At 42.8% G+C, this 25,538-nt stretch overlaps 2 protein-coding genes across 2 annotated transcripts in view; both read left to right on the top strand.

The window, feature by feature from the left end:
• The window catches only part of IGF1R (insulin like growth factor 1 receptor), a 127,206-nt gene extending 123,202 nt beyond the window's left edge, over positions 1–4,004 (top strand). The window contains exon 21 of the mRNA XM_015819480.1: positions 2,009–4,004. Within this exon, the coding sequence (XP_015674966.1) occupies positions 2,009–2,375 (367 nt within the window). The 3' untranslated portion in view covers positions 2,376–4,004. The remainder of the gene's footprint in view (positions 1–2,008) is intronic.
• A 17,909-nt stretch (positions 4,005–21,913) lies between these two features.
• Positions 21,914–25,538, top strand: part of FAM169B (family with sequence similarity 169 member B) — a 13,402-nt gene continuing 9,777 nt past the window's right edge. Inside the window, exons 1-2 of the mRNA XM_029284777.1 lie at positions 21,914–21,953; positions 23,221–23,354. Coding sequence (XP_029140610.1) covers positions 21,914–21,953; positions 23,221–23,354 — 174 coding nt within the window. The remainder of the gene's footprint in view (positions 21,954–23,220; positions 23,355–25,538) is intronic.

Raw genomic sequence — 25,538 nt, 5'->3', positions numbered from 1 at the left:
CCAGGGGTGCACCTTCTCCTCCCGTGGCACAATTCCCCAACCCAAGAGTTGTTGGGGCTGAAGAAGGGGCCATGGATTCCCGCAGGACCGAGAGAGGTTGGCAGCCCCCCACCCCCTTTGGCCGGAAATCAAAGGGCAACAGCAGCAGCTGAGATGTTCCTCCTGGTTGCAAACGTCATTGCAGGCAAAAGGGAGGTGCCATTAGGAAAGCCTTTTCATTCCTCCCTCGTGATCCGGGGCAGGTTTGCAAACTCTCTCTCTCTTCCTCCCATTTCTGGAAGAGCATTCCGTTTCCAAGGCCGCGTCAACAAGGCCCGCTAACCCACCGGCTGAAGGAAACTTCCATTTATGGGAAGCTGGTGGAATGGCCTCAAAGGAAGTGTCACATGTGCTTGCTGGCACATGTGTCCCGCTAGCCTCTTTGTGGTATCTCCTCAGCAGTTCCCTTCAGGCAGCTGGGCAAAGAGTTGCTATCCCTGTCCTTGGTCCCAGCTGGTGTTTTCAGACAGAGACAAAGAGGCAGCTGGGGAAACGACGGGTGTGAAGTCACCGAAATGGATCTTGGTTAGACCGACGGCCGGTTTCTTGCTGGGTTGAGCCAGGCTGGCTGTTTGCAAATAAAGGCGGAAGATGAAAATAAAAAAAACCAACATCTCTGGAACCTTGTTTCGCGTTTAAGACGGAAGGCAGCATTAAAGCAAAAATTGGGGAATGGGTATTGCTAATTCCTTTGTCGTCGTTTATTTTGCAGATAGTCCTCGACTTACAACAGTTCATTTAGTGGCCGTTCAAAGTTAACAACAGCACTGGAAAAAGTGACCTAGGACCGTGTTGTTTTTTTTTAATAAATTTTTATTAATTTTTCATATAAAAACACAAACATAAATCTTTTATCACAATATCAACCAAAAAAAATAACACTAATCAATACATTCACGGACGTGTCCGGTGTCCCCCTCCTGCACCGCCCTCTTCCACTTACCACACCTTCCTCCTCTCAACCTACCACCACTCCTCCTTCCTCCCTCTACCTAGGACCGTTTTTCACATTTACAACCATTGCAGCATCCCCAGGGTCACGTGATCAAAATTCAGATGCTTGGCAACTGACTCGTGTTTAGGACAATTGCAGTGTCCCAGGGTCTTGTGAACCCCTTTTGCAACCTTCTAACAAACAAAGTAAATGGGGAAGCCAGGTTTACTTAGCAACCGTGTTACTAACTTAACAGTTGCAGAGGTTCACTTAACAACCGGGGCAAGAAATGTCACAAAATGGGGGCAAAATTCACTTTAACAACTTTTGGGCTCCATTGTGGTGGTATGTCAAGGACTACCTACTTTGCTTTATTATTTTACTTCTGTTTACGCTCCTTTCATTTTTCATCCTTTTTATTGTTGTAAGCCCCCTAGAGTAGCCTCACAGCAAGGTAGCTCACAAAAGGTTCAGTGTAACTGTCGTACATATGAGTCGATTGCCAAATGGCCACATTTTGACCACACGTGACCATGGGGATACTGCAGCGGTTGTAAGTTATGGAAAAATGGTCGTAAGTCTCCTTTTTCAGTGTTTGTCGTAACTTCGAACGGTCACTAAACGAATAGTTACAAGTTGAGGACTATCTATAGGTATTCAGTTTCTTGAATTAGAGCAGTCCTGCTTCTGGTATCCGGATCATTTTGAGTTGATCTACGGCGTTTGAAGGTAGCAAGGGCTTGACATCCTTCCTGACTCAGATGCATTTGAGTACCTAACTCTCAACCGCCATGGGGTTCCAGACCAACCAAAGCTACTTAGGAATGGGGAGTCAACTTTTAACAGTCCCTTTTTGTCTTAAACGATGTAAATCAGGGTCTTAGGGTTTCCCGCCCAAAGCGACGCTGCACCCTATTTGCATGCCGTCTCCTCAAAGGCCTCCTAAGTGTCAGGGAACCAAATGTTTGTTGCTGGTCTGGAGCTAAACCCAAGTCCTCCTCCAACACAACCGTGTCTGCTGTCTTCTCTTTCCAGCTTCGAACTGATGCGCATGTGCTGGCAGTATAACCCCAAGATGAGACCTTCTTTCCTGGAGATCATTGGCAGCATCAAGGATGAGCTGGACCCGGCCTTCAAAGAGGTCTCCTTCTTTTACAGCGACGAGAACAAGCCTCCCGACACGGAAGAACTAGATTTGGAGACGGAGAACATGGAGAGCATTCCTTTAGATCCTTCCTCGGCCCTCCAGCCTTCGGATAAACACTCAGGACACAAAGCCGAGAACGGCCCAGGCGTGGTGGTCCTGCGGGCCAGCTTTGAGGAGAGGCAGTCCTACGCTCACATGAACGGGGGACGCAAGAACGAACGGGCCTTGCCTTTACCCCAGTCTTCAGCCTGCTGACCTTGAGAAACAGGTGTTTTTTTTGGGTTTTTGTTTTTTTTTTGCAAATGCAGAAATAAGGGGTTGAGCTGGGAGGGAACGCGAGAGCAAGCCAACCAAGCGAGAAAATAACAATATATTCAAAAGCCGACTGTACCTCAGTGGATCTTCAAGAACTGTCATAACTGCACACAGGAGAATCCTCTCTTCGATTAGAAGTCGAAATAACTTTTATTTTTCCTTTTTTTTTATTTTTATTTTTGGTTTTTTGTTTCAATATGCAAGCAGGAGATTGTTCCGAGCAACAGAACTCTGTACGCGCGGGGCACAGTCAGCCTTCTAAAACTTTTAATATTAACACTTAATAGCAACAGAAAAAAACAACGAAACAAACAAACTTGAGAATCTGATGTGTGTCTCCCTTTCCTCTCCTTTCTTTCTGCTTCATAAATGGGAAACATGTCCGTGTGAAGTTCAACTTGACACTTTTTTTTTTGTTTCTTAAAATCGCACGGAAGGAAAAGGACAGGTCAACCAATTCTCGGGCTTTCTTTGCGAGCGCCTGCCTGGCACTGTGGGATGTTACAAAGACAGACAGAAAGAATAATAATAATAAAAAAAAAAAGACTGGATTTTTTTTTTCTTAACTATGATTCCTTAAACTTTCTAGGATCTCACGAAAGACGGAAGGGTCATACTTTTTTCCAGCGCTGCCAAACTTTGCCAAAAAAAGGAAAAAAAAAAGAAGAAAAAAAAAGAGAACTTTCTTTTAGGGTTTTCCTTGTTTTGTTTTCTTTTGGTTTTTGTTTTTTCCCAATCACACGCTCCATTGAAACAAAATACAGACCAATACACTCCCCTATCTATCGTACACTGGCATTTTTAGGAAAGTTTGACAAAAATTATTACTTTTTTTTTTTTTTGACTGGACGAAAAAAAAACCTGTTCTCTCTTTTTTTTAAAAAAAAATTAAAAAAAAAACTCACACAAAAACCCATGGTTGAGAACCTAAGGGATGGGGTTGAATTAGCAAACAGCCCAACACACATCCCCCCCCCCGTTCATTCTGGATACAACTGGCATTGATGAGCGGCGCAAAAGGGCGAGGAAGGAGATGCTTCTTGTGCAGAAATTCAACACAGCCCTCCAGAATGGAAATGCAGACAGACAAAACAGGAAGCGTTGCCATGAGTTGTTTCTTCTGGTCTTTTGGCAGGCTTGCAGCGGGGAAAAACTAAATGAAAAAAAGAAAAAAAAGAAAAACTTAAGAGAAACACTAAAACGGGAGAAGAATGGCAGTTAAACAGATTCAGGCCTTCAACTCTTCAATGACCTATTTTCCCCCCTCTGTTAATTAAGACTTCAAGGGGTCTTGCAGTTCTATGTTAGACCATGGCTCATTTACATACACATTTGTCTTTTTGTGTCACTTTTATAACTTTTTTACAGTTCAGATACTCATCTATATGTCTGTACAGAAAAAAAAAAGCTGCTATTTTTTTGTTCTTTATCTTTGTGGATTTAATCTATGAAAAAGAAAAAAAATCTTCAGGTCAACCCTCTTTTTTCCCCCCCATCCCGTCCTTCCATTTCCGATGGATTTCTTCCCTCATGCTTTCTACTATATAAAGTTGGACCTTTCCACCTTCATCCTGCCGCTTCTTTTCCCGAACCGCCGTACCTGGAATCACAATTTGCCATCGATGGTTTAACACCTTTGAAAGATTTTCCTGGTTTTGTTATTTTCTTTCTATCTCTCCTCTTCTGTCTTCTCCTTTTGGTTTTTTTTTGTTTTTTTTGCTTTGAAATATATATAAATATATATATATTTATGACCGTCTGTTTGGGCTAAAGCACACTTTGTGGGATGGACAGGGGAAAAAGTACGTTGCCAATCAAGGTTCATGCTCCGTATGTATTGCCCTCTTAAACCATCATTCTCACTCTTGGTGCATACGGTGCCCAGGTCTGTTACAGTGCGAGGTAGGATGGAGACTCAAGTCACGAAAAAAGAGAAAGTTAACTATTTAATGCAAGGGTGGGCAGCTATGGCAATTTTATGACCTGTGGACTTCAACTCCCAGAATTCCTGAGCCAGCATGGAATTCTCATTCTTGGCCGGCTCAGGAATTCTGGGAGTTGAAGTCCATAGGTCATAAAATTGCCATAGTTGCCAACCCTTGATTTAGCACAGCGGTCTTCAAACTTGGCCCTTTTATGACTTGTGGACTTCAACTCCCAGAATTTCTCAGCCAGCGTTAACGCTGGTTGAGAAATTCTGGGAGTTGAAGTCCACAGGTCATAAAAGGGCCAAGTTTGAAGACCCCTGATTTAGCAAAATGTTCTGCTGTTAGCAGTGTGGCATTGCCTCGCTCTCCTTCTTGTTGGCCCTTTCAAGCAAACCACCACACACCCTGAAGTACATCCTAGGTAGGTGAACGGTTGAGTGCAGACTTGTCTTTCCAGCCATCAACCCTTCCATCCTAGGAACAACATGCATTTCATGCTCTGCCAATGGTGATTTTGCAAGGTCATTCAAATTTCCTCTGGTTATCCGGGTGGCTTTGGCCCCTGCTGTGTCCCAAAAAAAGGAAATAGTGGATGGATAGAAGTTTTGGAGAGGTGATAAAGGTGAAACCGAATTAAGGTGTTGTACGGGTTGGTTGAAAAAGAGGAGAACCCAAGAGGTTGTTGATGCTGGCTTAATCCAACTCTAGTCCGACATGGAAATTCTGGGTTAGCACTGATTAAACCAAAAATAAAATAAAAATCTGGCAGCAGATGAAGGTTTATTCTAGGTTGGAAATATTGATTCCTCTCCTTTTAATACTGGCTGGGGGTTTTGTGTTTTGAGTAAGAACAAAGAATTAAACTATACACTGCTAGATTGTGACTGGAGATAAAAGTTATGTTTGTAGTGCTTTTTTCTTTTTTGCTTGTGTAGCTTCAGTCCCAACCATCTTTTCACTTCCCCGTAGATAACTATTTCCCCTTTTTCGAGAGAAAAAAAGCGAAAGAAAAAGAAAAAAAATGTATTCTATGTAGGATTCTTTTTATTTATTTTTTTTGTGCTCTCAGTTTAAATCACTGTAGAAGTGCCCCATAATACTTTTTAAATACTGAAATAAGGGTTTTGTTTTGTTCTGTTTTTCTGAGTTATGACGGGACAGCTTTTATTTCGTTTTCAAACATTTTATCTACCTCACTCTTTTTTTTGTGTGTATATATAAAAATATACATCTCACATTTTCTCAGCAGCCGACAATATACTGTTGAATACTGGCAACCTCATTTGTTGTACAAACCACACATCCTGCAGGTTTTAGAGAAGGAGGTCACTGCTGAACACACACAAAAAAAGACCCCTTGGAGAAAAAAGTTGTTGCTGCTTTACATTCACAAATGCTTTTATCTCTGTGGTGTGGTGTGGATTGAAAGCAGTTTTCACTTGGTTTTGAGTAAAAATGAAAAGCTGCTGTCCGTCTAGTTAAAAAGAACAGGCAGGTGAAAACCCCAGGGGTACCATCTGGTGGTGCCAAAACAGGTTATCTGCCCGGATGAAGTAGGGTTTAAAAACGGGGAGTGTTAACAGGTCCGAATCACATGTAGAATGTGGATATGGAGAAGGAGGTCTAATCCTTTTGGAGCTCTCCAGGTGCCTCCAAACTCTGAAAGAGAGGTTGGAACCAAGTGACATATCCACCTAAACACGAAGTACAGCTTTATTTCTCTGGCAGATCGGTGAAATAGGGTTCCTTAAAACCAAGTTAGGGGAGGATTGGAGAAAAGAAAGAGCTGCTAGTACGTGGCAGGAACACAAAGATATGATTTGCATTTGTAGCTGAAAAATGGTTGAGAGTTTGGGTTGTTTTCCCGAACCTCCAAACGATGTTTTGCCGTTGTGAAAACTGTCAGGTGACGGATCCTGGCTTAACTGATCCTGGTCATCGTTCCTTTCCACACAGCTTGTAATTGTTTTCCCCAGTTTGGGAGTCATCCAGTTGTGTTGAACCTGGACTCTCAGCCTGAATTTGGGGTGTGCATTAGCACATCTGGAGACTCCAGGTGGAAGGATGACTTGCTTGCTGCATCTGAATTATGTCAGGCTCAACTGCATGATACAAAACTTAAAATTGTGCTAATATCCAGCGGTTGGCCTCTAGAGATTTGGAAGGCATCCAAGGCCATGCTTGATTCTAAAATGGGTTTGGTAAGGAGCAGATGCCTGTTATCCTGGCTATTCTTTGCTTGATGTCTTTCTGTTCTTTCAGGTGATTTTTTTTTTTTTTTTGGGTGATTTCAGTGATGGCCTCTCCTCTCTTGCACATACTAATCTCCTGTTTAGATCTTCAGATCTTTCAACTGGTTTAAGAGGATTCCCCCCCCCCAACTGTCCATGTTATTACTTTTAGTTGTACGTAGGTGGCTTAAAATATTAGGAGAGAAAACTAACATTGTAATGCCCATCAAGACATACATTTCATAAGCATTCAGAAGTAAGGCAGTCGTGTGATTAAACAAGTAGGCATATGTGACAGGTGAGCTCACCTCAGTCAAATCACCTCAATTCTACCCTAGTGTTCTGCGTTCATATTTTTTTAAATACCCATGATGGTTTCCACAGATGTTGTTGTTCTTGTTATTAGAATCTTTTTGTGTGTTGCCCCTATGACATTATCTGCCTGTCTTTTTTCCCCCCCTCATACAGTCTTTCTGTTGATAGTGAACCCATATTGTCTATGCATGTCAAAGAAACTCTGTTGGCTTGATGTTGGGCACAAGGGTGCAATTTTCTGCAGGGTTTGTGAGAGATGGAAAGTTTATTTTAGTTCTGGATGGGTTTGGATTGAAATGATACAACCTCAGTCACTGGATGTCATGATCACGCATAGAACTGAATTGGCTTCACAGATCAGAAAGTTGGACAGTTTGTTCCATTCATTCACAAAAGTCTGACAGTAGCTTTTCTAAGTCCAACCAAGGGTCCATCTTTTTTAAGTTCTTCATTCAAACGATGCCCCCTCACCCCAGGTCTCCCGGCACTTGGATGTAACAGCGTTTCCATTTTGCAATGTACAAGCAATGCTCACTGCTACTCCTGGTGTGCAAACCTAGAGGTGCTTAGCTTGAATGGCCAGGCTGATGCAGGAAATTGTAGTCCAACACAACTGAAGGAGGAGCTTCCCAGGTTTAAGCCATTGGTTCTTTGTAAACCACTTTTCATAGCAGGACCCAATCCAGGGGCTTGGATCTGTTTTTAATCGATTGCATTTGGGTGATCTTGAGATCTTGCATTATGAGGATATGTTTGTACCTTCTTCTTCTACCATATTCTCTACAGCATCCATATTAAGTCAGTTCAAGTCTGAATCTGACTTTTCACTTCTCATAAGCTCTGTTGGCATGGATTGCCCATTTTTACACCTTTGTATATAATACTCTGGAGATAGGGCAGAGGGTAACCACTTGTTGTCCTGGCTAGGGATTATGGGAGCTCAGTCTAAAATCAAAAGATTTTGGAAGGCTGGTTTAGACATTACCACGTTTGCAATTTTATTTTTAGTCCCCTTTTCAATTATCAATAGCTCGCTAGTTGCCTTCCAATCATCCTGTACAAGGAGGTCAATGAACATGTGTTTTGTTTCCAGAGTCTTTGCATGGATGCTACCCAGTGATGTTTGTTAAATTTTAATGGCCCTGCATTTAAAAAACACAACGATTCAGTTTTAATTTTTGAGGCGGCCTTTCCTTTAAAGAATGGTCTGAGTCCCTTGGCTGCTTCCTTGATGTGCAGAATGCGGGTTTGGCTTCAGAGCAAGGCCTGCTATATCAAAACACAACTGCTCTCCCGCTGTTGATTTAACTTTTGATGTCGGAATGGCACACAAAGCAGAGCATCCGGTTTCCAGATTAGCTTCCTCCGGCTTCTTCCGAGAAGGGTCTCCCATAAAGTTAAGATTTAGGTTTGTTAGCACTCACGTGCCTGTTTGATGCTATAAAATCCAGTTGGTCCCAGGACTGGTTGCGAGGTGGAAGTGCTGCTTACATCTCTGGGAAATGCTGAGCGTTGTTTAGTACAATCTGTCAGGTGTATGAATGGCACTCCTGTTGTCGGTATAATGTTTGATAAGAGTTATATTTTTTAAACAAAATTCCATTCCAGTAGTTGGTAACATTTCATTGTGATTTTTGTTTTAAGTTTGTCAAAAGATGTTTTCCCATTGCTCTGTTCAGGTATTCACGATGCATCTTCTAGCGGGGGGGGGGGGGAGTCAGCAACTTTTTCAGGCATCATAATCACCCCCTTCCCATTTACTTTTTAAAAAGTATGTTTGACAACTTTGCCCAAATCCCATATAATCAGATTTTGAAAAAGATGAACTATTTAATTTTTTTTTTATAAAAAAAAACAAATATTCTTGCTTTACATTAAGAGGTGCCATGTGACCCCCAGTTCTGGTTTAATCCTGGCTACCCCCTAACTTCTTTCTCAATGGGGAAGGTCTGAAGGGAAAGTCTGACCTCACTTGGCTGATCGCGCAAAGTTCTCGATGGGGAGAATGGTTGCATTCCTCTCCCATTCCCGGGAGATCAGAAAATCGGGAAATTGGCAAGAACGCTGCCCTCCCTTCCCTGTTCCGTGGCTAGGATTTTTGGAACACCTGAGTTAGGGCTAAGGATTCGATCCACCGCAACTCATCTCTTGGCTCGGTTCCTTTCCTTTCCTGGAGGTGCTGAAGATACAGAACGTGTCGTGGGCTTTGTTCAACAAATTATGAATCCTGTTTGAAGGATCGGTTGGTTCCAAGTTGAAACACTTAACGTGTCTTCGAGTAGGTTTTAAGAACCACCAGGTTGATCCAAATTGAAGGAAGACACAAATCATGGGGCAGAAGTGCTGCTCTGCAACACACAGGTTGACTGAAGTTGAGTGTGCCAGGAATCCTAACTAATTTGGAATTGGTGAGGCTGAAGTCTACTGCTGGAGTTCTAGATGTCCCATAGACATCTAGTTCTGGAGCATTTCTGCTGTGGAATCAAATAACACTAAGCAGAACTTCATACAGGCTGCTGCTGCTGCTGCTGCTTCTAACACATTGACCCCTGAGCCAAATCTCCACATGCATCCCGAGCAACCATGTTTGCAGGTTTCTCTTAAGCATCTTAATGGAAGGTAACTCCCATTGGAGTCTAGGAGGGGAGTGCCCTCTGGGACAGAGTCGGCTGCATCCATGTATTGGAGAATTTGAAAGGGATAGGCCAGGGGTAGGCAACCTTGGCTCTTTTATGACTGGTGGACTTCAACTCCCAGAATTCCTGAGCCAGCCTGGCTCAGCTTGGAATCCTCTCCCTTTCCCCTCAGCATGGCTGGCTCAGGAATTCTGGGAGTTGAAGTCCACGTGTCCTAAAAGAGCCAAGGTTGCCTACCCCTGGGATAGATCGTGGCCATCTGGCCATAATTGTTAACGCAGGTTCCAGGCAGCTTTGTTGCACACATACGTGGGTTGCGTGTGTGTAATTGTCATCTTTGAATTCTGTATCCTTTCTATCCGCTACCGATCCATTAGCATTTTCATTGGGGCTGTTCAGTCCAGTAGATTACGGGTAGTCAGTTGACAAAAGATCCGGTTTACAGAAACTAATGACATATTTCACTACATTTTGCAAGACTATAGAGTAGTTTTTATATTAAAAAAAAAACACAAAAACCATTTGTAGTTTTTAAACGCTAACGATAATTTAAGGGCACTTTTCAGTGTGCGTGTTTTTCCTTTTTCTTTTTTTTTTCTTTTTCAGGATACCGATGTTATTAATTACCTTTACAGTATGCCAAAACCAAGAGGAACCTGTAGTCACTTCTAAACCACAGCTCACACATGGCCCTGTGTGCACACCCGATGCCCAGATTGTGTTCTGTATCTCCAGTAACCCAGCCTTCCAGAGAGCTCTGGATAGGTGGGATCATCAATTAAATCATTTCACATTTATTGTGTAAGGTACAGGTTGAGAAAAACCTTGCTGGTTAAGAAAACAGAACAAGCATTGGTGCTGTTACGCAGCCTCTAGCACAGGGGTCTTCAAACGTGGCCCTTTCGTGACTTGGGGATTGGAGTTGAAGTCCCCAAGTCACGAAAGGGCCAAGTTTGAAGACCCCTGTTGTATGGGGACAATATAGCAACAGTACACTTACTGCCTAGTTCAGGGGTCTTCAAACTTGGCCCTTTTATGACTTGTGGACTTCAACTCCCAGAATTCCTCAGCCAGCTATGCTGGCTGAGGAATTCTGGGAGTTGAAGTCCACAAGTCATAAAAGGGCCAAGTTTGAAGACCCCTGAACGTGGGCTTCTGAGACAAGGTGTTTGGGACGGTATTGTGCTTGGGTGATTGCTTTATGGCTACTTGGGTCGAAGAACCTGAGTCAGAGAGCCTGGTCAGAGACATGATGAAAATGTCACCTCTAGCATTAATCACTGCATGGAAAGAGAAATTTTACTTTGACCCGTTTTTCCCCTCATTCTGTGAAAAAGAAAAGGTGATTTGGGAGAGTGCGCAGTTTATGTACATATTTAACAACTTTGAAGCTTTCTTTGAAAAGACCATTTTCTTTTAAAGGTCCCTATTTATTATAATTATTTAAACAAAAATACTAAAGACAATATCTAATTTTTATCTCAAAAGCAAGGCTCCCTCCCCTCTGCCTAAATGATTTTGAGTGATTATTGTTCCTTTTTTTTTTAATGAATTTTCTGTTTTCTAAACCAGTGAGGTTTGAGAAGAAAGGATTGGCCAGAGATCTGTCTCTGGGACAATAAAATACAATATAAATATAAATTAAAAAACACACGCTAAAAACAACACCCTTCCCCTCCCCCCAACACACACACAAACACACAACACACACACAAAACGACTCGAAAGGAACTGAATGCATTTACAAATAGATTTTCCAACTTACCTTGTTTAAAATATAAACTTTTTTAAAAAATAAAAAAAACCCGAATAAAATAACATACCAATTTATTACAGGAAGACTTGCTGTGTATAAATTATTCCTAAAGAAATTCCTGTGTTTATATTAAAATGAATCAGTAGATGATGGAAAAAAAGATCAATGTTTTTGTATATTCTGTTGTAAGAATTTATTCCTGTTGCGATATACTCTGAATTCTTTACATTATGAAAAAAAAAAAAAGAACTTTTGTCTATTTTGAATGGCTGATGCTGAAGCTCCTTTAGTTTCTCTTACTCTGCTTTTTTCTAGTAGTTACAGTACTACATGATTAAGTTAAATAAAAATGGATTCTGTATGTATTTACGACTGTTGTGTTTTCTTGTTTGTTGTGCAAAGAAAGCTATATTTGTTAAGCGAGTTTTGCCCCATTTTGCAACTTTTGTAATTTCTATTCTATTTCCCATTCCATATTTTTTCTATTCTATTCTATTCTATTCTATTCTATTCTATTCTATTCTATTCTATTCTATTTCACTCCACTCCACATTCTATTCTATTCTATTCTATTCTATTCTATTCTATTCTATTCTATTCTATTCTATTCTATTCTATTTCCTATTCTATTCTATTCTATTTCCTATTCTATTCTATTCCTATTCTATTCTATTCCTATTCTATTCTATTTTCTATTCTATTCTATTCTATTTTCTTTTCTATTCTATTCTAATTCTATTCTATTATTATTCTATTCCCTATTCTATTCTATTCGTCAGGAGCTAAGAAGAAATTCTGGGTTTGAGAAGGTAGAAGGCAGAAGGAGTTAAATGGCCAGGATTCCAGAGATGTCCATAATTAAAATGATCTCCCTTCATATGAAACCAGCCCGTTTGGTGAAGTGTTTTTACCCTGACCAATAGCGGAAAGGACATTTGGAACAGATGGTTAAAGAATATAATACCTGCAGCTATAATCAGCTGTGCTACCAAGGGTGACAGGACTGTTGCTGTGAAGAGCTGAAAGGTTAATTTGAGAATCTGAGTTAAATTGGATTGATTCGGAACCTTCATGAGAAAAAAAGTCTTCTTTTAGCCAATACAGATAGTCCTCGACTTACAACAGTTCATTTAGTGACCTTTCAAAGTTACAACGGCACTGAAAGAAGTGACTTATGACCGTTCTTCACAGTTACAACCTCTACAGCATCCCCAGGGTCACGCGATCAAAATTCAGATGCTTGGTTCATTATTTATGACGGTTGCAGTGTCCTGGGATCAGGTGATCCCCTTTTGTGACCTTCTGACAAGCAAAGTCAGTGGGGGGGGGAAGCCAGATTCACTTAAAAAGCGGGTTGCTAACTTATCCACCTCAGTGATTGACTTAACAACCGTGGCAAGAAAAGTCATAAAATGAGGCAAGACTCACTTAACAAATGTCTTAGTTAGCAACAGAATTTGCTTTATGGACACGTCTGCTTTTTTGCCCAAACCTTGCCCTGCTGAAAACGTCTAGCAAAGAGGCTATTTCCAAATGGAAAATAACTCACCTGCTGAGAAAATCAGATGCTATCTCCGTGGGATTTTAAAACACAGCATGCGGGCTCTCTTTTATCTATACGCTTAGTGCTTCTGAAAGTATCTGTTGACATCGGGGGTTTTTCGCCCGAAGTCTATTGCTCCAAGGTTGAAGGACTTGTTATCTTTTTTTAAAAAAAAACTACCTAGCAATCCTGCCTTCCAGCTCCAGGGCCCAACAGGATAGCAATTGCATGTCAAATTTCAACTTTCTCGTTTCACAAGCATGAGATTTTAAAAAACCGATGAAGTAAGAGAGAGGGTGCTATCACACCAGTTACCAGAATGAATGAATATGCATAGATCTATATTATTTGTAGAATGAGGAATGACAGAATTATTCAGTAATAAACAGGACAAATGGCTGTCCAGTCTCTTCTTAAAAGCCTCCAGGGATGGAGCACCCACAGGCAATGGAGGCAAGCCATCCCACTGGTTGATTGTTCTCACTGCCAGGAAATTTTGCTTTAGTTCCAGGTTGCTTCTCTCCTTGAAATGCATCTAAAAGAGAAAAGAAAAGGAAAAAAAGGGTTTCTTCCCTAGGAAAAAGCAGTGATTGTAAGTAAAACTGCTGGATTTTTCCAGGAAAAATGGGAGAAGCAGCTGAAGGAGAAAGGCTGGGGGGGGGGGATTCTGAAATTAACTGGATTTGCTTAAGGACAGCATGATTCACTTAAGAACTGCGATGATTTATTTAAGAACTGTGGCAAACTCAGTTAATAACTGCCTTGTTTAGCAGCAGAAATTTGGGACTCAATTGTGTATACAGATAGTCCTCAACTTTCAACCACAATTGAGTCAAAGTTTATGTTGCTAAGTGATAAATTTGTTAAGGGAGTTTTGCTCCATTTTACAAGCTTTCTTGCCACAGTTAAATGAAGCTCTGCAGCTGATCAGTTAGTAACCCGGTTGTTAAGTGACTCTGGTTTCCCTCTTGCCAGAAGGTCACAAAAGGGGATCACATGACCTTCGGACGCAGCAACGGTCATAAGTATGAACCAGTTGCCAAGCCTCTGAATTTCAATCACGTGATCATGGCGATGCTTCAATGGTCGCAATTATGAAAAATGGTCTTTAAGTCACTTTTTTCCATGCCATTGTATGTACAGTCACTAAATGAAGTGTTGTAAGTTTAGGACTACCTGTATTCACACACATATATACATGCAGACACATACACATATATATACGTACATATATACATATACATGTATTTGAAGCACCGCAAGTGGTTGCTTCTTCCTATAATACTAAGGATTCTTGCAACTCCTGCTGATAGAAATAAAGGGATCTGCGCAACTCACACCGTGTTTCCAAAAAGGATTACCTCTCTCCCCCACAGAGGTCCTGGTGGAAAAATGAGCTGGATAGGAAAGAGAGCCAGTGGAACAGAAGTAACTTTGCAGACATCAAAGTATCCTGAGACAAAAAGACAATTGATTTTCTGGGATGGTGTGATTAATACACATTTGCCTGCTGCGACTGAGTGATTACAAGCTGTACCACTTGCATTTAATTGCTGTTTTACAACTTCCCACTAAATGCCATTCTTTGCAAGGTACATGGTTTTTATAATGCATATTTGCCAGCTGAGATAACATGGAGGATGCTGCTTGGTAACTTCAAGGGGCAGATTAACCGAGGCCTGGGTGAGGTAAACAGGTTTGTAAGTAAAGGACTGTTTTTTTCCCCTTCACCTACTACATCATTACAGTAATTATCAGTTACTTGATCTCAGTGAGAAACGAAAGTAATAGGAAGTAAGAGGCAAAAATAAGGTCCTGCACAGGAGTAAACACAAGAGTTAGGCTGTTTTAGTTTTTATCAAATGCAGATGGCTTTATTTCACCTTCTAGGTCTTCAGCTGCTATGATGAATAATACTGATTGCTTAAGATTTTCAGAGAATAACTGAGTTGGAAGAGACCTTGTAGGTTTCCTAGTCACTAGACCTCCAAGGACCCTTCCAACTCCTGTTATTCTCTTATTCTGCTTGCAGAATGATTGTTATTTGCTTTATATTCTTGGACCTGCCTCTTAATATCTCCAGGGAAGGTATCGAATTGCTTACAGTTGCCATTGCTTGCCACAGGAAAATACTATCTTAATTTCAGGGTTTTATAACTATGTAAAAATGTGTTCTGCTTTTTATGTGGTTTGATATTCTGTTCTCATATGCGGTCATTGACTTCAATAAAGTTAAAGTGCCACCAACAAATCATAGTAGTCATAATGTCCACAGAACAGGGCATCGCTTTTATGAGTCACGAAGCAACAAAGAAGTCTATACAGGTAGTCCTTGACTTACAACAGTTTAGTGACCGTCTGAAGTTACAACAGCACTGACAAAAGTGACATACGACTCATTTTTGCACTTACAACAGTTGACAGCATCCTCACAGTGACATAATCAAAATGTTGGCACTTAGCAACTGGAACGGGACTGTCACTGCCAACAAGCAAAGGGGAAGCCAAATTCGCTTAACGACTGCATGATTTACTTCGCAACTGCAATGACCTGCTTAGCAATGTGGCAAAAAAGTCATAAAAATCAGATGCAACTCAGTTAATGCCATGCTTAGTAACTGAAATTCCTGTGACAATTGTGGTTGAGGGCTATTTGTACCCGAAAAACTACCTGTGCGTGCACGCCTGTGTAAACACATCCACCAGCCCATGTTAAATTCTTCATCAGTTATCACTTACTACGTACAGGCCTACAAATGATCAAATGGTTATTGTACTAGGAGTCCTCGACTTACAACAGTTCATTTAGTGACCATTCCAATTTACGACGATACTGAAAAAAAGGGACTTACGACAGTTTTTCACACAACCTTTGGAACCTTGGTGACGTAATCAAAATTCGGATGCTTGGCAACTGCTTCGTATTTATGACGGTCGCAGTGTCATGTGATCAGCTTTTGCCAACTTCAGACAAGCAAAGCCGATGGGGAAGCCAGGTTCACTTAATAACATTACTAACTTAATTGTAATGATTAACTTAACTGTAGCAAGAAAGGATATAAAAAGGGGCAAAGCTCACTTAACCAATATTTCACTTACCAACATAAATTTGGGGCTGGGTTGTGGTTGTAAATAGAGGACTACCTGCATTCCTAGCATCCCCTATGATGAAATCAGCTAGTCAGATCTTCCCCAGAACTGATGTCACACAGAAGACAGTGGTTGGGCGTTTAGTTTTAGCACCCTATGCCAGGGGTAGGCCACCTTGGCTCTTTTATGACTGGTGGACTTCAACTCCCAGAATTCCTGAGCCAGCCACGCTGAGGGGAAAGGGAGAGGTTTCCAAGCTGAGCCATGCTGGCTCAGGAATTCTGGGAGTTGAAGTCCACGAGTCATAAAAGAGCCAAGGTTGCCTACCCCTGCTCTAGGCCTAGGCCGCTTTATGACTTGTGGACTTCAACTCCCAGAATTCCTGAGCCAGCCACGCTGAGGGGAAAGGGAGAGGTTTCCAAGCTGAGCCATGCTGGCTCAGGAATTCTGGGAGTTGAAGTCCACGAGTCATGAAGGGGCCATAGTTCCCCCATGCTGGCTCAGGAATTCTGGGAGTTGAAGTCCACGAGTCATAAAAGAGCCAAGGTTGCCTACCCCTGCTCTAGGCCTAGGCCGCTTTATGACTTGTGGACTTCAACTCCCAGAATTCCTGAGCCAGCCATGCTGAGGGGGAAAGGGAGAGGATTCCAAGCTGAGCCATGCTGCCTCAGGAATTCTGGGAGTTGAAGTCCACGAGTCATAAAAGAGCCAAGGTGGCCTACCCCTGCCCTATGCTCTGCAAACGCCACTTTTTTGCTTTGGGTTTCTATGAGCTACAATTCATGGCTAACGAAGGTGGAGGCGCCAGAATTTTTCACCCTTGAGAGCCCTGTGCGAATTCAGCCAGGCCTGGATCGCAATCCGCCACACTTTCCAGCCAGACCGTTGTCCGTGGCTTCAAACGTTATGCAACCGCCGCCCTGGTTTGCAAACCCTTGTTTACAGCTGAGCAAGCGGGCTGAGCAGGCTGCAACTTGCAAACCGGGGGCCGAGCGAAGCCAGCCGCTCTCCTCCTTCCCCACCAACCAGCCAGCCCTGGAGGGCAGCCAGGCGGTTGCGCAAACGGCGATTGGTTCCGCGGGGTTGCATGGCCGTAATTTGCACGCCGGCATCCGCGGGCTGGGCGCGGGAAAGCGGGGCGGTTCTGCGCGGCCTTCCCCGTTGCGCGCGGGCGGGCAGGAAGGGCAAATGGCGGTGCCCTCTCGGCTGCGCTCGGGGAGAGGCGGTGCCGGTAAGGAACCGGAAAGGGCGCAAGGCGCGAGGAGGTCTCTGGCCATGCGCAGAGTGCAGCTGTGCCTCCTGCAATGGCGCTGGGGTTCAGGGAAGGCCTTGGAAGTCGTGCCAGGCGTCCCCGGGTTGGGAAGGGGCAGCAGCGGCCGCTTTGCGCCCTGCAAAACCCGCGCTGGTTGGCGCTGCAGACTCAGCAAGAGATGGGGCGCAAAGGATGGGGCGTTGCAATCGCTCTGCGGCCCTGCCGAGGAGGAGGAGAACCCCCCTGGCAACCGGGGACGGGGGCGGGAAGCTCAGCTCTGCCTTTGGAGGGAGGGGGCCAAAGGCGGGGAAAAGCTGGGGGCTCCTTCCCCGCGCGCCGAGAGAGCCGGTTGAGCACAAAGCTGGAAGTACCGTATTAGTACCGCTTTATAAGGCCTTAGTAAGGCCACATCTGGAATCCTGCATCCAGTTTTTGGTCACCATGATGTAAAAAAGATGTTGAGACTCTGGAAAGAGTGCAGAGAAGAGCAACAAAGGTGATTAGGGGCCTGGAGACTAAAACATATGAAGAATAGTTGCAGGAATTGGGTATATATATATATGTCACCCTTATTCCTTCTCTTCATATATATATATAATTTATGGCTGAGATATATATATATATATATTTATCTCAGCCATAAATTATATATATATATATATGAAGAGAAGGAATAAGGGTGACATAATAGCAATGTTCCAATATTTGAGGGGCTGCCACAGAGAAGGGGTCAATTTATTTTCGAAAGCACCTGAAGGCAGGACAAGAAGCAACAGATGGAAACTAATCAAGGTGAGAAGGAACCTAGAACTAAGGAGAAACTTCCTAGTAGAACAATCAACCAGTGGAATGGCTTGCCTTCAGAAGTTGTGGTTGCTCCATCACTGGAGGCTTTTAAGAAGAGACTGGACAGCCACCTGTCTGAAATGATATAGGGTCACCTGCTTGAGCCAGAGTTGGACTAGAAGACCTCTAAGGTCCCTTCCAACGTTGTTACTCTATTCTGTTATTTTGGACCTGTGTTTCCAAACACGTCTGCCCGCCTTGCTTGGCCAAAGCTACATTGAGCATCCCTCGGGAATTAAAGTCACCAAAACTAGGTTGCATTATGAGGCGTGAAGGGGCCATCACGCTAAGCTGCAGAATGGTTTTTTGAACTTGGACGGTTTTTAGTTTCCATGAAGAATTTTCATCGAATTTGCTGAAAATAACTCCCTATTTTTTTTGATGGTGATGGTGGTAGGGAGGTTGTAGAAATAAAAACCCTAAAAATGTTGATTTCTTTGGATCCTTGTGGTTTTTGGTAGAGATGGCCTTGCCACATTTCTGAATAAATTCACATTTGGTAACCATTAAAGACTTGTGTCCTTTTAAGTAATGTTTATTATGTTGTAACTGATGTTGTTTAGAAATGTAAAGTTTTCTAAGGGCTGTGTTTTGGGGCTGATTGTTGTTTTCCCTCTCTTCAGTCCATCTGAAGTCTAAAGATAGGGCATTGTTTATTCAAACTTGAAACAGTTTTTACTTTGAAAGCAAATATTTGTGTGGTTTATTTTTGTTAAGACAGGCTGGCAATAATTCCTTTTCTCTCTTGGCCATTTCCTACTTAATCGTATTTTGAATTCCCCAGTCAGCATCCTGGGAGTTGGAAGTCCACACGTCTGAAAGGTTGAAAAACACTGATCTGCAAGACAGGATTGGATGGCAGTGTTTTCTATTTTTCTCCTCTGATTCTTTTGTATTCTGATTTTTGCCAAAAGAATTCAACAAATATCTTTTGATTTGATTTGAACCCTGGACTTCTGAACCGGAACTTAAACATGCTTCCTATTTCCTGTTGAATGACTAAGTTCACATACGGTATTCCATCGTGGTTTATTGGCCCGCTGCAGAAATCACAATTGGCTGGTGTACAATAGCGAGCCATAAATTATGTTTTCATATCACAGTGGTTGGTTTTTGGCTTAGCAAGCTGTAAAAAGAACTAAATTACGGATAGTAAAATCGTGAATCTAGCCTTTGCTGCTTGTACTGATTTACTGTATGTATTTTATACTCTTAGCCCCGTGTTGAAAAGTAAAAATGCCAGAAGGATTTTTTTCCCCAAATTTCCGTGGCATTTTTCCATGATACATCTGACCATTAATAGTGTATTAAAATTGTACGTTTGATTCTTACTTTCACATTTTCAGTCTGATCAGATTTGTAATCATTTTTTTATTACTTTATACTTTTTTTTATTCTGGGTGATGCAGCATTTTTTTCTCAATTGGCTTTATTTTAGCGTATTTATGACGGTCGCAGAGTACGCCTGCAATAGTGCATTCTAACCACTGCGCCACCACGACTCATAATATGTCAATCTCATCTTCTCTGTGACAGCCCCTCAAACATTGGGAGACGGCTAGTCCCTCTCTTCATTAGGCTAGCCCAGGGGTAGGGAACCTTGGCTCTTTTATGACTTGTGGATTTCAACTCCCAGAATTCCTGAGTCAGCATGGCTGGTTCAGGAATTCTGGGTATTGAAGTCCACAAGTCATAAAAGAGCCAAGATTCCCTAACCCTGGGTTAGACATACCTAGTTCCCTCTATCTTCCTTTGTATGGTTTAGCCTCCAATCCCCTAATCCAGAGATCCCCAACCTTTTGGGTACCAGGGACCGGTTACGTGGAAAGAGGTTTTTCCACGGACTGGAGAGTGCGTGGTTTTGTGTGCTGCCTGCAGATGGGGCTTTCCTTGTTTGTGCGGACTGGTTGCTGGCATGCCGTGGCCCAGTACTGGTCTACAGACCTGGGATTGGGGACCCCTGCACTAATCATCTTTGTTGCTCTTCTCTGCATTCTTTCTAAGGTCTCAACATCTTTCTTTGTATCGTGGTGACTAGAACTGGACACAGCATTCCAAGTGTGGTCTTACTAGCACAGTGTAGAGCTGTACTATCACTTCACGTCCTCTTGAAACTATCCCTCTGTTGATGCAACCCAAGACTGGATTTTGAGAGTGGGAGGGGTGGAAATGATTCATTTCAGGTCATTTCTGCAGCAGGAGCCAAAAATGGCTTCCCTCTCCTGTCCCGTTAAACTTGAGTTATGAGTGTGTGTAGGAGGCACCTTTCTTCCCTCTCCATCATGCATCAAACTATTCTTCTGCTCCATTTAAAACCAGTGAACTCTTTGCAGGGGTCACCTTTTAAAATAAAACGAAAGCCTTTTATCGAGGCTTCCGATCCACTTTACATTAGGTGAGAGAGGCATTTTTGAAGACCGGCAGTCAGGGATTTCTCTTTCCTTTTTCCTTGCCGTAAAAAATCAGGGATGTTATTTCCTTTGCATTAAATGGGAACTCTTCCTTCCCCACCAGCCTGAACAGAAGGGAACGGCGGCGTGTATAAACGAGGCCAAGGCTGCTGCTATCTGCTGGCCAAAACTCACTGTTGACATTGTGGCTGGAGAACCAGCCCATGTGACGTCCTGACCTTGTTTACCAGGCTTGGGTTATTTAAGATGGCAGAGTCTCTTTCAGCTCTGCAGAAATGCCCAAGATAGAATTTCTGGAATCTAGCAAATGCAAGCGGCCTCTCTTTCTAAATTTACTCCCCGGATGGTTATCTGGTACCTATACTCTGGGGAAGGGGGAGAAGCAGAAGACCACCCCTCTAATGGCATGTTTTATAACTCTAGTTCCTCTCCCATCTACCCCTTTGTGTTGTTTTTTAAAAAAACACTCCGGGGTGGGTTTATTGCAACTTCCCAACAGAATATTCTCTTTATGTATGAGTATACACAATTACTTTTTTCTTTCTTTTTTTTAACGCAATTCAGCCGTGTTAAGTTCAGGAAGGTTTTACACTCTCCAGCTACTATGTGCAGCAGAGAAGAGAACCCTTTGTGGAAAGTAGAAAACCAAGGCTGGCAGTTTTTTTTTCACAAAAGGACTTTTATTTTGTCATAGCTGGAATTGCCCTCATCTTTTGGTAACCTCCTGTCTGGCTGACATATTAAGGGCTGTTCTGCTTCAACAAAATACTGCACAGGTAGCCCTTGGCTTACGACCATAATTGAGCCCAAAATTTCTGCTGTTAAGTAAGACAGTTGTTAAGCGAGTTTTGCCCCGTTTTGCAACCTTTCTTGCCACCGTTGTTAAATGAATCCCTGCGGCTCTTAAGTTAGTCAGATGGTTGAATCTGGCTTCCCCATCAGCTTTGCTTGTCAAGGTCACAAAAAAGGGGGTCACGTGACCCAGGGACACTGCGACCGTCATCAATAGGTGCCAATTTCCGACTGTCCAAATTTTGATCACGTGACCAAGGGGGTGCTGCAATGGTCGTAAGTGTGAAAAACGGTCACAAGTCATTTTTTTCAGTGCCGTTGCAACTTTTGAACGGTCACTAAAAGAATGGCTATAAGTTGAGAACTACTTGTCCATCAGTTTATAAAGAGACCATAAATATGAAAATAGCATGCTTTATTTCTGCTTGCAAATACTTTTGAACAGTAGTGCAATAGATAGGTGAATGTTCTTTGTATATGGTACGTTTAAGAAAACTGGGATAAAATGGAAGGGCTAAACAGTTCTGAGGCCTAGATTGAAAGGAAAGTAAATTTAGGTCACTAGTACAGAGACAAGATCCCCCCCCCCTCCCCCCCAAGAACCAGCATGGCTGTACTCTTTGCTTCTATCCAGCTGCATTTTGCTGCAAAAAGAAGCTGATTTCAAGAAAACCATGAATGAAATGCTTGGAGTTTGGGGTGGAGCTATACATCGAAGGTATTTGGCTGGCAAGAGTTAAAAAATAAAATGGTTCCGGTTGAGGTTTTGCCCTGTGATGCATTCTGTCTTTTTAGGTAGGTAGCTCATTGCGTTAGCTCAAAGGAATGATTAAAGAAGGCTTATTTCAGTGATGGCGAACCTTTTAGAGACCGAGTGCCCAAACTGCAACCCAAAACCCACTTATGCATCGTCGGGTGCCGGCCGGGTGTGGCCCATTGGCTGGGTGTGGCCCATTGGGTGGGCGTGGCTGCGGTAGTAACGGCAGACTGGGTGGGACTAAAAAGTTCAATCAATCAATTCCAACTTTGCAAGATCTTTTTTTCCCGTGAAAAGTTGAAATTGATTGATTAAACCTTTTTTTTTTTTTGCACATTACGGCGGAGGCCAAAAGTGAAAAGGTTTGATAAAACCCAGCTGAAGGCCTAGGACTGGGGCAATGGTGCGTGTGCCCACAGAGAGGGCTCTGAGTGCCGCCTCTGGCACCCGTGCCATAGGTTTCGCCACCACTGGCTTATTTGCTGGACGTCTCTGGAATTTTAAAGTGAATTTTGAGTTCTTGGAAGTGTTTTTATGAGAATGAGAAACGCTCCGTCGATGATTCAAGCATTACTGGGAAGAAAAACTGTGTACTTTGTGGAAGCCTTGTCTCTTGCTGGTGATGGAAGCAAACCACGTGCTTTGTCAACTTCAGTCGGTACATAAAGATGTTAAAAATAAGATTGCTGTTAATCCTGGAGGGCCTTCTTCCACTCAGAAATATGTCAGCATGTTTAGTAATAACGATATCTCCTTTGTAGAGTGGGTCTCCTTTACCTTATTTGGTCGTACGAAGAATGGTTACAGTAATTGGGTAGGTCTGGTAGTCTAATGAAAAGAAGGACTAGGGGAGACGTGATAGCAGTATTCCAATATTTGAGGGGCTCCTACGGAGACGAGAGGGTCAGGCTATTTTCCAAAGCACCAAAATGGTATAAGTTGGACTAGAAGACCTTCCAGACCTATGATTCTACGATCTGTAGTTTTGTAGGCATGCAGCACATACAACTCAGTTACTGAATTACCTCCTTTTTTGGATTCACACAATGCATTCAGCCGTAAAACACACTTATGTTTGAACAGTGTGCTAGGTTACAAACCACGGTGTAAAAAAAGTGTGGGGTTTTGATCATCTTGACATTTTTTGCTCACGCTGTGGGCCCTTTTGGGAGCCAGAATTTAAGCAACCTGTCTCAAGGTTGACCCTTAATATTCTTCCTTCTTCCAGATTGTCTTTTTCTGGTGGACATTAAAGAGGAAAACGTGGACAATCCAGAAACAGGACCTTGCAAGAACCAGGCAAAACTTATGGAGGAAGCCTTATCTGCTGCTGAAGATTTCTCTCTTCCAGGCCAAGAGCACGTAAGTATACTTTATTCTTTGTAGATCAAAGCATCCGTACTGCTGCCTCTTGCTGTCTTCCTCCACCACAGGAACTGTGCGAGATAGAATGAGCTGAGGCTGTCCCTAGACCAACTGTTGACTTTTGGAGTCTTCCCACTCCTCATCCCGCACCTTATCTCTAGCCATATTGAGTGGAACAGACCACAGAATATATAACATAGAATAATAGGGTTGAAAGAGACCCTGGAGGTCTTCTAGTCCAAACCCCTGCCCATGGCAGGAGATCCTATACCATTCAGAAGTTTCTTTGAGGTTGATGGGATGGATACACGTAATCACAGAACTCGTAGAAAGATCAAGGTTGACATTCAGCACCTTTCAAGAGTAACCTCAAGGTATGCAAGATGCCAGGTCATCTGCTCCTTTGGAAAGAAATAGGCAGCGAGCAGGAACAGAGGCAGCCGAAGGCAGATGATGGTTGGCGATGCACAAGTCAGATAGTGATTGAGGACCACAGATTTTATGCTGGTAGAGTTTTCTGCTGACTGAAGGATGGGTGGATAGCCCTTCAGTGCAGTGGGGGTGGAACAGCGCAACGCCAGCGATATGTTGTTCAAGATAAGATCATATAGGTGGTCCTTGACTTACCACTACAATTGAGCCCAACATTTGTGTTGCTAAGCGAGACATTTGTTAAATAAATTTTGCCCCATTTTATGACCTTTCCTGCCGTAGTTGTTAACTGAATCGCTGCAGTTGTTAAGTTAGTAACAAGGTTGTTAAGTGAATCCAGTTTCCCCATTGACTTTGTCAGAAGTTTGCAAAAGTTGGATCACATGACCCCGGAACACTGCAACCATCATAAATATGAATCAGTTGCCAAGTATCCAAATTTGGATCATGCAACCATGGAGATGCGGCAGAGGTGATAAATGTGAAAAATGGTTATGACTCACATCTTTCCAGTGCCATTGTAACTTTGAACAGTCACTAAATGGGTTATTGTAAGTCAAGGGCTAGCTGTACCCTGTTATTTATACCAGCCATACTGGCTGTGTTGTCGGTCAATGGCAGAGGTCTGGTTAATCCGTCACAGCAAGCCATGATTTGCTGAATTAATTCGGTGGCTAGGTTTGGTGTGACCCAGGGCAGCTCCGGTGTGTGAAGAGTCTGTTTTAAAATGGAGTTGGAAAGGTGCGATACACTTAGAATGCTGGATCCAGTTTTGGTCACCACATTATAAAAGAGATGTTGAGACGCTGGAAAGAGTGCAGAGAAGAGCAACAAAGATGATTAGGGGGATGGAGGCTAAAACATACGAAGAACTGTTGGAGGAATTGGGTTTGTCTACACTAGTGAAATGAAGGACTAGAGGTGACATGATAGCTGTATTCCAATATTTGAGGGCCTTCTAAAAAGATAAGAAGGTCAAGCTATTTTCCAAAGGACCAAAACACAAGATAAGGAACGATGGATGGAAACTAATCCAGGAGAGAAGCAACCTAGAACTCAGGAGAAATTTCCTGACAGTGAGAACAATTAATCAGTGGAACGGCTGGCCTTCAGAAGTTGTGGGTGCTCCATCACTGGAGGTTTTTAAGAAGAGACTAGACAGCCATTTGTCTGAAATATATAGGGTCCCCTGCTAGAACAGGGGGTTGGTCTAGAAGACCTCCAAGATCCCTTCCAGCTGTATTGTTATTCTATGAGGTTTTCCAAAGCATTTGGATTTGTCAAGTGGAGAACATGTTTGTTTGTGAAAAACATGAACAGTTCATTATCCAGAATGCATGCGGGCCCATCGATAGGACCGAAGTCCTTTGGTTTGGACTGACTCTGATCTGGGAGAAGAATCTGCATTGTAAATAGAGAGTTTTTACTGTATGTTCTTTTGACTGCTCGGATACGGATGATTTCCTTTTGGTACCAGAGGGGTTGTTTTTTGATTCCAGCAAATTGAGTATTTTAGGATGTATCGTGTTGTCATGGAAAATGTGAACTCACAGGCTTGATGGAGAAGAGATTGCAAACGCTGGCAGGAGATGCCTGCAGTGAAAGCTGTTCCCAGCTGGAGAGGGAGGTTGTGTATATGTCCATCTCAATACTTCATCCTTTGGGTCTCTTTTGGGAGGGGGCATTACTGCTTTGCACGTTTCCCTGATGGGGCCAAGCAAGAAAATGCTGCTGAACTGGAGCAATAGA

Source organism: Protobothrops mucrosquamatus, unplaced genomic scaffold, assembly GCF_001527695.2.
Source record: "Protobothrops mucrosquamatus isolate PMUCROS unplaced genomic scaffold, P.Mucros_1.0 scaffold932, whole genome shotgun sequence".
NCBI lineage: Eukaryota > Metazoa > Chordata > Lepidosauria > Squamata > Viperidae > Protobothrops > Protobothrops mucrosquamatus.
This window is presented reverse-complemented; position numbering and strand designations above follow the sequence as displayed.